The sequence below is a fragment of the Paroedura picta genome, chromosome 8 (genome assembly GCF_049243985.1).
Source record: "Paroedura picta isolate Pp20150507F chromosome 8, Ppicta_v3.0, whole genome shotgun sequence".
Lineage (NCBI taxonomy): Eukaryota > Metazoa > Chordata > Lepidosauria > Squamata > Gekkonidae > Paroedura > Paroedura picta.
The window spans coordinates 739,471-751,964 of record NC_135376.1 but is presented as its reverse complement, the minus strand read 5'-3'; the positions used below and the strand labels follow the sequence as shown (position 1 = coordinate 751,964).

General features: G+C 49.1%; 1 protein-coding gene across 9 annotated transcripts in view; it reads left to right on the top strand.

Annotated features, from left to right (window-relative positions):
* Nucleotides 1–2,305: 2,305 nt before the first annotated feature.
* LOC143842788 (IgGFc-binding protein-like) overlaps nt 2,306–12,494 on the top strand; it is a 57,759-nt gene continuing 47,570 nt past the window's right edge. For all 9 annotated transcript variants that reach the window (XM_077347981.1, XM_077347982.1, XM_077347979.1 and 6 more), the window contains exons 1-6: nt 2,306–2,440; nt 3,163–3,215; nt 3,293–3,442; nt 3,823–4,094; nt 5,896–5,977; nt 10,081–10,149. In XM_077347981.1, coding sequence (XP_077204096.1) covers nt 2,370–2,440; nt 3,163–3,215; nt 3,293–3,442; nt 3,823–4,094; nt 5,896–5,977; nt 10,081–10,149 — 697 coding nt within the window. In that variant the 5' untranslated portion in view covers nt 2,306–2,369. The remainder of the gene's footprint in view (nt 2,441–3,162; nt 3,216–3,292; nt 3,443–3,822; nt 4,095–5,895; nt 5,978–10,080; nt 10,150–12,494) is intronic.

The following is a 12,494-nucleotide window of genomic DNA, read 5'->3' as shown; positions in this document are numbered from 1 at the left end:
TTCTCCCTGGAGCTAGCTGGTGTATTAGGTGCAAAGCAATAACTAGAGGGATCTTCTGGAGGTGGACAATGATTTGGGAGATGCTTGATGGGCTTACCTGAGGTGAACTATAGGAGTAACTGGTGCTTGATTGATCCTGTGAGCTACCAGGTTCGGTGCATAAAGTTAAATGTTAATTTTATTAAAGGAAGTGAGGCTGGAGGTTGATTAAATTAATTCAAGGTGAGACAATGGGTTCTTGGGAGACCCATTGTCCTATGTTACACATCTCCCTGGAGTGAGGAGGTCATTAGCAAATCATCTGTTCTTTCCCACACTCCTAAACTACATTTGAAGACTTGTCTCTGGTGGATATTCATTTTCGTTTTCACTTTTAGGCCCAGCAGTATGGTGGTTGTTATATCGTATTATATGTTATATTATCAAAAGGAGAGAAGGGGTCTGACTGCTAACAGAGAAAGGCAGAGGCCAAGAAGAATCCAGATCCTGAACCAGAGCAAAGTTGACAGGCACAAGGCTGCCAGGATGGGGTTGGGCTCAGCCTCTCGTGCGAGGCAGGGTGGAGCCCCAGAAGAAATTTCCAAGAAGTCAATGGAAAATAAGCAATTTCCTTGTAGCCAGATAAGAAAAATTGCTACAGGTGTCTGTGCCCTTCAACTGGATCTGAGCACTGTCCATGAAAGGTTAGCAACAAATACCTATGAACTGCCTCAGAGCTCTTAATTTTTTAAGCTGAGAATCTTCTCCCTTACTATGATGAATAGGTTTGTGTGAGCTCAAGTTTGAGGCCTGGTGGGAAGAGGTTGAGCCTCCACCCCACTGTTTTCTTGATCTGAAATAGCTATTTTCTGCATGGGAAACTGATCAATACCTTCCTGAGTTACAGTATCAAAGCAGGGAATCTTCTGCTTGGGATCATCCATATATTTGACTGGTCAACCATTTAAAAAGGAAAACCACTGAAATCATGCTTCCTCACCCACACACTGCCAAAGGGCAACCTGAACAGCCTTAAAAATAAAAAAATCTTGGGCATATTTTGAGGGCAGAGAGTCCTCTTGCCTCACCCTGGCTCCAGCTTTGATGGGAAAGCAGAAACTGCATGTGTTCACTTTAAATTTTAAAGAGAATCATGCTGCAGTGATCCCTGCTTTCCTGGGGGCTGTGTGTGTGTGTGTGTGTGTGTGTGTGTGTGTTTAAATTACACCCCTCAAACCTTCAGGGTAGCTCAGGGAGGGTCTTCCCCGACTCCCCTCCAGGTTTCAAGAAGATCGGATCAAGGGGTCCCATCCTAGGGGCTTCCAAAGAGGGTGCCCCTATCCACCCCATTATATCTAATGGAACCGAATCTCCATTGGAGCCAGGAAAGACCCTCCCTGAGCTACCCTGGAAGTTTGAGGGGTGTAACTTGCACCCACCCACCCCCGGGCCCCGGGAAAGGCAGGGATTTCCAATGAAAGCCAATGGCCCCTTTGACTTCCCTTGGCGCTGAAGCAATTCGGACCACTTTGGCCGCTTAGGCCAAATCTGAAGCGGTACGAATCAGGGTCAGCCGAAGCCAAACCGGTCCAAATTTAGGATGCTTTGGCCTGATCCTGCGTTGAGCAGGGGGTTGGACTAGATGGCCTGTATGGCCCCTTCCAACTCCAGGATTCTATGATTCTAAATTGGCTTAGTCCGAAGTCAGATTGGTCCGAATCAGGACCAGAATGCTTTATTGGGTCTTCAAAGGTATCTTATACTCTCTCACCAGTCCCCTAGGCCATCAGTGTTTTCCATAAGTGTTCAATTACCAACCTCTGTCAACTTATTCCTGGGGACCTCCCCACTCCTGGATGAGGTGCAGCCTAGGCCCAGGGACCGGGTGTGCCTCTGGCACAGGATGGCAGCAAGAACTGCCCAGGAGACACGTGTCTAAGTACGCCTGACATGCCAAAGGGGAGCGCTGCCACAGTCAAGGGATGCTCACAAGTTATGGCCCCTTGCATTAAGCATGGATGGCACACTTGGCCGTGCCCTGAAAATCCCACCTGCTCTCACATCTGGACACATCTGGAATCCGTGGGAAGAACCACGTCCAAGGATCTCCAGAGGGAAAGCTTGCTCTCGAGATGGGGCCACAAAGCCAGGTTTTCACCTCAGAATTTGGACCTCTACGTGCACCAAAGAGGGAGGCAATCAGAATCGCCACTCTTGGATGAGAGCCATCCCTCCTCTGACAGGTAGACTTTTATGGCTATTGCTGCTCCACCCCTGCCAATATGACCGGTGTCTCTGAGTCATGGTCCTTTTCACTCATTCCGGCCTTGCGAGGCAATGGAGTAACATGCTGCGGGGATTGGGCAAAGCCTCCCGTTCATCCACAGAGAATGGGGACCCTCCGCCGGCATCTCCAGCACTGCGTGGTCCTCTTCTGTCTCTCCGTGGCAGGGGCCAGTGGGTAAGCCATCTGGGAACTCTCCTGCCACGGGTGGCTACTCATGCCCCCCTGGAGCTGCCCTCTGGGTCCTGGCCCAGGGCTCTTGCCCTTCTCTTCTCCAGGCGCTTGTAAGAGACTCCCCTCCGGAGGTCTAAGCCTAGCGCACCCTTCTGTTGACTCAGAAGCTAATCTCCTGGAGTGGTTTTCTCTGATTTGTTTGCAAAGCTCTCTCCCAGCGCAAACAGCCGCATTATCTTCCTCCTCTCTTGTCTGCTTCTGTTTCTTGCTGGGGGAGTGGGGGGGGGGTCGGTGATCTGAACCCTTTAGGGGGCATTTTGGCCCCTTTCATGGAGGTGAGTATAGAGCTCTAGGGAACAGATTGCCACCGGGAAGGCAATTGGCAAGCCCCCCATCCCCCGGCCCCTCAGAGGTGAAGGCATGGACAGGGCTGTGGCTCTCTGGGCAATCCATTCCCCTGGCACCGTGGCTCTTAAGAGGGCCACCACCACAGATCCCCAGGGGGCAAAGGGGCAGGCCCTTGGAATCTGGATTCTTGGCAATCCGCCTCTGCCTGCTGGGGGGAGGGTAGATTAAAATTTACATCAAAGATGGAATAGGCAGGAAGCCACTGCACCTGAATCCAGCTGTTCTGTAGCAGGACGTGACCGTCCCCCTGAAGCCGCCCCGTGGAGGTGCTTGTAGCTGAATGGTGGGGTATTAACCACCAGCGTCTTCCTCCGCAGGGCTCAGCAAAGAGGTCCCGTCCCCAGCTCAGCATCCTGGGCTCCCGGAACAGGTAAGGCACCTCTCCTTTGGCCCACGAGCCTCAGTTCTGCCCAGCAGGCCTTCACCCCCCCCTTCTCTGTGCTTTAGATTACCTGGCCAGGTGTGACTTCAACAACAACTCCCAGCCGTTTTGTGACTGGACACAGACCTGCGGCACCAGCCAAGGAACGTGGATCCGGACCAAACATGCCACCCCCACCCCTGGAACAGGCCCAGAGGGTGACTACCCGGATGGAAGTAAGTCCACCCAACATGCAAGAGCCGGGAGGGGGGCAAGGAGACCACGGTTCCCAGCCCCCTTTGGTCACTTCTGGGGTGTGCGCCCTGCCCTCCTCCTCACTCGGACAGCCCACTTGGGGGGGGGGGTATTTGCATGGGCTGGGTAGGCTTTGCCCAAGGGGGGAGGGTCCTTCTGAGCCTGTGGGCACATTTCGGATTCTAGCACAGCCGGAAACAAGATCCTTTGTTATGGTTCTGTGTATTCGACCCTCTATCTCCTGTGCCATTTCTGTGCTGCACTGAGGGCTCCTTTCCTTGTGCATTTCCCACTGTGGTGCCAAGCAAGGCCAGCCCGGGTGAGGGCTGCCTATGACCTCTGTGTGATCTCCCTCTTGCAGAGGGGCATTTCATCTACCAGGAGGCGAGCAACCTGGTGCCCTTCGACACCAACCGACTGGAGAGCCCAGAGCTCGTGGTCTCCGGAGAGCTCTGCATTGACTTCTGGTACCACATGCTTGGCTTGGAGAGCCAGAATGAGCTGAAGGTCATAATCCTGGTGGAGGAGGAGGAGGAGGAGGAATCTCTTGTGTGGAGCCGAAGGGGAAATCAGAGCTCTGCTTGGCTGTACGGTTTCACGTCTCTGCATTTCTGGAGAGAAACACACGTGAAGGTAACGGCTGTCCATAAAGTCACATCACACGTTACAAGGCTGGGGCACCTTGCAAACTTTAGGATGCTCTGGGCTGATCCTGCACTGACCAGGGGCTGAGACTAGATGGCCTGTATGGCCCCTTCCAACTCTATGGTTCTAGGAGTCTAAACTTCGAGATGGCTGGGAGGGATGCAGATGGCTCCTTGATGCATTTTGAAGAGCCTTACTGGATCAGATCAGGGAGGGTCCAGCTAGTCCGGCATCCTGTTTCTTACAAATACTTCCTCTGGACACAGGGGCCAACCAGCTCCTCTGGAGGGCCAACAAAAGGGCAGAGAGGCCGAGGCCTTCATTAGAACTTCAGAAGAGCCCTACTGGATGAGACCAATGAGGGTCCATCCAGTCTAGCCTCTCACCACACAGGGGCTAACCAGATCCTTTGGTGGGCCAACAAAAGGGCAGAAAGGCTGAGGCCTTCATAAGAACTTCAGAAGGGCCCTGCTGGGTCAGACCAGTAAGGGTCCAGCATCCCATCTCATACAGGCCAACCAGTTCCTCTGGAAGGCCAATGAAAGGACAGAGAGGCCGAAGCCTTCATAAAGACACCAGAAGTGCTTTGCTGGATCAGATCATCTATTCCAGCCTCACACTATGGCTAACCAGTTCCTCCGGGTAGTCAACAACAGGGCAGAGAGGCCGAGGCCGTCCCCTGATAAGGACCTCAGAAGGGCCCTGCTGGGTCAGATTCTGGAGGTCCCTCAGTCCCAAGGGTCTGAAGCCACTCATAGACCTCTTCTGCATGGACCTGTCAGCTCCCCTGTTAATGCTGTTTATGCCTGTGGCCATCACCAAATGCTCAAGCAGTGATTTCCACAGTTAACCTTGCAATGTATTGATCTATACAAAATGTCCTCCTGGTGTTTTTATGGTCAAAGTAGAAGAAGAAGAAGAAAAAGAAGAAGAGTTGGTTCTTATATGCCGCTTTTCCCTACCCAAAGGAGTCTCAAAGCGGCTTACATTCACCTTCCCTTTCCTCTCCCCACAACAGACACCCTGTGAGGTGGGTGAGGCTGAGAGAGCCCTGATATTCCTGCTTGGTCAGAACAGTTTTATCAGTGCCGTGGGGAGCCCAAGGTCACCCAGCTGGCTGCATGTGGGGGAGTGCAGAATCGAACCTGGCATGCCAGATTAGAAGTCTGCACTCCTAACCACCACACCAAACTGGCTCTCAGTGATGAAGAAAAGTCAGGGTTTTCCTCAAGTCTTAGGATATACAGTGGGGAAAGCAACTACCATATCAATCCCTACAGAAGCACTAATTTCACTGTCCCTCCAGGGAGATGCTGCACAGCTGTGGCACTGCCCTGTGCATGAACAGAGCCCATGCCTCATTCGAGGAGAGCCTGGTGCCGCCTCAGAGAGAGAGAGAGGGAGTTTTCCACCCTGAGGCTTCAGTTGCTCTGGCACCCGGCTGCACTTCTGGTGCGAGTCCCTGCTCAGCGCTGGTGCAAACCCAACCAAAGAGGCAGGCAAGGAGGAGCTGTGGCTAGGGCAATCCCAAATGAGGTGCAAGCAGGCAGCCATGCAACAGGACTGACTGTGGCTGCTGGAGCCAAATTCCTGTGATACGACAGACAGATACGGGCTGGGATAGACAGACCCCCCCCCGCCCCGAGGTGTGGACTGGCAGGGCTCTAATTACATTCTTCTCGGTGTCTCTCCGCCTCTCTGGCTGCCCACCAGCCCCTGCAGCAGGATTTGAACTCTGCCTCTGACTAATACACAACTCAGATGCTGTTCCGGCTTCTTTGCACCCCAGGTAGCTTTTGAGGCTGTCCGAGGCTTTACGGAATACGGAGACTCTGCCGTGGACAACGTGGCCGTCTGGCGTGGGCCTTGCAGTGAGTAACTCCTCTTTCCTTTCTGTGACTCTCGCGATTTCAGCCTTGTGGCAAAGCCCTGGCCTGCCTTACAGGAGGCGTTGCTACCCTCCAGGTTGCCCAGCTGTGTCCCAGGTGTGCTGGGAAGCCAGGAGACACCTACCGCCAGGCAGAATCCAGCCAGCCCTCTTGGAGGACACTGCACAGTGGGCAAGGGAGGGCCGGCTATAGGTTGGGGCACCTGGCCCCCTCTGGGGTGGCGCAGTCTGGCCTGAAGCCTCGCTCATGCTAGCCAGGTCCCCACAAGGCACCTCCTGCAGGGACAGTTCTGGGCATGGAGTGGCAGAGGCTGCAGAGGGGACAGAGGCTGAACTGGGAGGGGCAGCAAACACAAGAGAAGACAGAATCAGAATACAGCATGCTCTTGATAGGCTCGAGAAGTGAGCTAAACTGAATAAAATCAGATTCAATAGGGACAAATTTCTGCATTTTAGTAAGAAAAACCAAATTATTATTATTATTATTATTATTATTATTATTATTATTATTATTATTATTATTATTATTATTATTATTATTATTATTTCAATTTATTTCCTGCCACTCCCATGTGGCTCTTGGCGGGTTACGGTGTCTTAAACCCCCATTAAAACTCCCATTAAAAGACTTAAAATACACCCATATAGAATGGGGGAGACTTGTCTTGGCAGTAGCATGTGCAAAAAGGATCTGGGAGTCTTAGTAGACCATACATTGAACAGGAGTCAGCAGTGTGACTCAGTGGCTAAAAAGGCAAATGGGATTTGGGGCTGTATCAAACGGAGTATCGTGTCCAGATCACGGGAGGGGATGGTACCGCTTTACTCTGCTCTGGTTCAGCCTCACTTGGAGTCCTGTGTTCAGTTTTGGGCACCACAATTGAAGAGGGATGTTGAGAAACTGGAGCATGTCCAGAGGAGAGCAACAAAGATGGTGAGGGGTTTGGAGACCAACACGTATGAGGAAAGGTTGGGGGAGCTTGGTCTGTTCAGCCTAGAGAGGAGACGACTGAGAGGGGATCTGAGAACCATCTTCAAGTATTTAAAAGGCTGCCATATGGAGGATGGAGCAGAATTGTTCTCTCTTGCCCCAGAGGGACAGACTAGAACGAGTGGGATGAAATTAATTCAAAATAAATTAAATCTAAACAGCCGGAAGAAGTTCCTGCCAGTTAGAGTGGTTTCTCAGTGGAACAGGCTTCCTCGGGAGGTGGTGGGTTCTCCAACTTTGGAGGTTTTTAAACGGAGGCTAGATAGCCATCTGATGGAGAGGCTGATTCTGGGAAGGTTCAAGGGGGCAGCAGGTGAAAGTGGATGAGCAAGAGGGTTGTGAGTGTCCTGCATAGTGCAGGGGGTTGGACTAGATGACCCATGAGGTACCTTCCAACTCTAATCTTCTGTGATGATTAAATGATTATATGAGGGGGAAGTCAGAGAGCTCAAGCTGGCCTTGGGACATGAGCAGCTGCGGAGGGGAGGGGAGGGGAGGAGAGGGGAGGGGGGGATCCTGACAGAGTCAACATTTCCTGTTCCTGCAGGAGTTTATGCCACGGGAGCTGTCTCTGGCCCTGCTCTTTGGCCCCCGGCCTGTCTCTGCCCTGAAAGTGGGAGGCTTTGCCTTGTCTTCCCCAAGGGCTCTTGGAATTCAGAATCTGGACCTATTAAAAGGTTAAAATAAAAGATTTTTAAACATCAAAAATGATACAGAAGAAGCAGAAAAAGGAAAAATACACAACTAAATCTTGAATCTAGAATTGTAGTTTGAATCCAGGGGCACCTTTAATATCAGTAAAGTTTTAATCAAGGTATCCACTTTTGTGTGCAAATCCAAAGAAAGCAATAAGAGGCTTCCAATTCTATCTATGACAAACATAACTAAATTACTCAACTGTTCCTCCATTATTATATCAACAAAAAAATTAACCTCCCTCTTTTTTACCCCCTCTTAATTCTCAGAACCATACGCCACCACTTCATTTTTAACATAACTTTAACGATTAACCATTTTAATTTATTTATTGTTACAGTTCTAGACCGCCCTTGTCGCACCTGGCGCTTCAGAACAGCTCACAAAATTTGTATATGCATAGTGCAGTCAGAATCATAATTAACATAATTAACAAGACAATATTAATGGCCCTAGCTGTAAGCATGGTCTTACAAACATAATAATGATAGAAGGAGAATCACAGAAAGGAAAAAGACAAAGTAAAGTTAGAATCTGGGCAGATGCATCTGAACAGAGGCCGCCTGTCTCCTTCCTCTCCCTTGAGGTGTACAAGCAGGAGTGTCTAGATGAGGAACAATCCACTTTATCAGGCCAGGCTGTGCGTCATTGATCCAAAAGCCAGCCTCAGCCATCCCCAGCAGCATGAGCTGGATTTTGCCCCACACAGGAGAGCTGGAGCGGGAAGGGCCACCTCAGTGGTAGCTCACCTGATTTGGATGCAGAAGGTCCCAAGTTCAATCCCTGGCACCTCCAGTTCAAAGATACCAGGTAGGAGGTGTCTGAGACCCAAGAGAGTCAGCAGCCACCAGTGGGTGTTTCTTCCATTATCATGGTTGCCACACCTGTCTGGTTTGTTGGACAAAAAAGGTTTCCAATAGGAGTAATCACAATGAAATCAGTAGGACTTACCTCTGTGTAAACATAGGTAGGACGGGGCTGCCAAGTGCACTCAAAGAACACAACTTTTGGATGGTGATGTTTGCAAAGATTAGAGTTATTGCAAATATTTTGAGCCTAAAATGGATCTGACACTTCTACATTTATTTCTTGGTGACTGTAAATATAGCAAGCAGAAAAATCTTGTAAATTTTGTTTTAGGGGCTGCCAGGAGGGTTATTATAGCCAGTAGGAAGATCATTACTAATATTTCATTAGAAAACTGGAGATCAAAAATATGTAATTTTGGAAAAACTGTCTAATAACGTTAGAGCAATACATTGGAAGATTGAGGATGCAGTTAAGGAATTAGGGGAGACTCCCATTAGTAAATTTCCAAACTCTAAGATCTGTAACTCTCTGTTATAATATTATTTTATACTGATTATTGTGATGAAGCGAGATGGGCTTGGAATTTAAATATATCTATTCAGCTGGGGTGGTAGTTTCATTACCCCCCCCCTCTTTTTTTTTTGTTCATGTTTATTTTATTAATTTTTTTAAAAAAAGAACATGCTGTAAATCTGGTTTCCATGCAATTGTTGCCTGGTCCTGAGGGATCCATAAATCACAAATCAGAGTATAATGTCTTAAAAAAAAAAAACTCGAGCATAACATAAAAGCGCTCGACGCATTTCATAGAATCATAGAACCATAGAAAAACAGAGTTGGAAGGGACCTCCTGGGTCATCTAGTCCAACCCCTTGCACAATGCAGGACACTCACAGCCCTCTTGCTCCTCCACTGTCTCCTTACCCCCAGTTCTCTCGTGGCCACCTTAACCCTTCATGCTGCCAAGGATTCTCAAAGTCTGTGGCTCTGGGGTTCACTTTCATTCCTTAAATAGTTTGAGAGCGCGTTCCGCTCTTCTGTCAAGTTGCCCCCCAACCCTGTCTGCTGCTCTCAAAAGAGATCGACATCTGTGAGTCATTCGTGCAGGAGAGTCTGGGATCAGCTGTTCTCTGTATTCCACTGCAACTCATGGCTGGGGCGGGTCTTTACAGCCAGGCCTCTCCTGCAACTATTGACCTTCTCCAGCACCCCAAAGAGGGCAAGAGGTGACCCGAGATGGCCTTCACTGAAGAACAGGAAAGGGCTTCTGCCCCCCAAAGGAAAGAAGGCCATCCTTTTGATTGACGCAGGGATGGCTTCCCTATGCAGAAACAGCCATAACAACAGACCACTCCCCTCCGGCTTTGGACAGAAGAAGGCTGCTCATGAGATTTGGATGATTTTTAAATGTTTTAACTAATGAGATGTTTAAATTGTTATTTAATAATGTTGTAAGCCACCCCAAGCCCACGGGAAGGGCCACATAGAAATGTAATCCATACTAGTGATGGGGATGAATGATCAGGCCAAGAGTTTCCACAGACTTTGCCCTTTCCTCCCTTACCCTGCTGGTTCCTTCTGTCTTCCAGCTGCCTCCGGATCCTCATCCTCATCCACACCAACAGCATCAGCAACCCCGACTGAGCTCCCAGAGGAAGGTAAGAAAAACCAGACCCAAGAGAGGCCCAGATGACTTCCCAGATGAATTTCAATCATGGCATCTTTAAAGCAAACCCTAAACCTGGGCAATATATAAAAGCACTCTTATTCAACACATTTTACCTTAATGTAGCTTTCCTTAATTTTTTACTGTTGAGAAATCACTGAAACATTATTCAGGCTTTGAGAAATCTCAGAAGTGGTGCGATTGTGCAGAATACAGTTGGGAAGCAGAGCTGTGGGCATGCCCACCCAGGACCTTTCTCCTCCCCCCCCCCAGCCCATCTTGGGCCATTTTGGGAGAAGAGAGCAAGTTGACACGACCATGTGTGGCCATATCACCCAATAAAAGTTTAACAAATTTTTAAAGAATTATTAAAAATTATTGAACTCCCACCCATTTGGGAAACCCGTTCTCAAAACCCTGGGTTTTGCCTTCATGTGTTAGAAGACATATGAAAAAAATGAACTGATTGAAACAGATCAATTATAACTCCATTACCTTCACTGATACGTTTTTCATCTGCTTCAACCTTATGCCTTAATTCTGTGAGGGGCCCCCAGTGTTGACCACATATTTATAGTGTGAGAAAGATATTCTGCCCCGTGTGGCTTGCAGCCAGCCATCCAGCTAATCAACCAAGGTTGTTTGTGGGCTTCTTGCCTGCATCATCTCACTACAGTTTTAGAGACAGGCGAGATGACTTGATGGGCTGACGTGTATTCCACTCTCTGATCAACTGGCAGGGCCACCCACACCTCCCACTTCCACTTCTGAGCCAGGTATGTGAATGGGGAACAGATAAGCCAGAGGTGAGACCCCCGGAGATGATGGATGCCAATCACAAAGGGGGGCTTGATAGTGCTGGTATGTCAGTCCACAGTTGCTCATGAATCTGCAGAGTGACCCGCAGGATTTCCTCCTCCTCAGTCACCTTCTTCTTCCTTCCAGTGTTACTTTCTTCTGCCCTTCCTATGGCTGCCTTGAGATCCATCTTCACACTTACACCATCTACAAGCCCAACGGAAATTTCCACTATATTATTGTCCTATAAACTGCAAAACACGCTAGGGAAGACCTGCTGCCCCAGACATACTACCACCTCACCATGACCTGCCTTTCTATTGTTGCAGATGCCACTACTACCCTCACACCACCACAACCCCCACCACAACCACCTCTGTTCCCATCACTAGGGGTGATTATGCCCAGTTCCCTCCAGTGTGTCCCTCCCTAGTTATTTTCAGTCCCCCTTCCAAGCTACATGGCCTGGGGAGAAGAATTAAGTCTTTGCTTTGAAGGACCACTGACGGAGATAATTGGGAAATTAGCATTTAATTGAGAGTCCAGGGAGAGGGTGGAAAACGGGGTGAAAAGGGATTATGTTTGGGAAAAGAGGCAATATTTAACATTCAAAATGTGAAAAATGTAAATTCAGCAGCAAAACAGCCAGTGTTTTTCAGAAAGAAAGAGGAAGACCAACAAGCAAGTATGGATATGAGCACTGGATCCCAAAGAAAGAAAGAAGGAAAGGGAGGGAGGGAGGGAGGGAGGGAGGGAGGGAGGGAGGGAGGGAGAGGCTGGGTGTTTTATAGTGGAAACAGTTTTATAGTACTGTGTGCAGTTCTGGAGGCCTCACTTCAAGAAGGACGTCGATAAAATTGAAAGGGTACAGAGGAGAGCGACGAGGATGATCTGGGGCCAAGGGACCAAGCCCTATGAAGATAGGTTGAGGGACTTGGGAATGTTCAGCCTGGAGAAAAGGAGGTTGAGAGGGGACATGATAGCCCTCTTTAAGTATCTGAAAGGTTGTCACTTGGAGGAGGGCAGAATGCTGTTTCTGCTGGCTGCAGAGGAGAGGACACGCAGTAATGGGTTTAAACTTCAAGTACAACGATATAGGCTAGATATCAGGAAAAAAATTTTCACAGTCAGAGTAGTTCAGCAGTGGAATAGGCTGCCTAAGGAGGTGGTGAGCTCCCCCTCACTGGCAGTCTTCAAGCAAAGGTTGGATACACACTTTTCTTGGATGCTTTAGGATGCTCTGGGCTGATCCTGCATTGAGCAGGGGGTTGGACTAGACGGCCTCTATGGCCCCTTCCAACTCTATGATTCTATGATTCTATGAAATGTTACCTTGGCCTGTGCTGACATGCCAGTCCCTGAAACCATGTGTTGATGAGATTCCCTGTGTTTGACAATAGCAGTAGAATACAGGTGATAGGTTTCCCCAGTTGAAGCCAATAATCTGGGACAATCATTAATGGGCTCCCAGGAAATATAATCGCTCTGTCTAGGGAGAACTATGGGTGTTAATGTTTCTCGATAACTTTTTGATTGCTG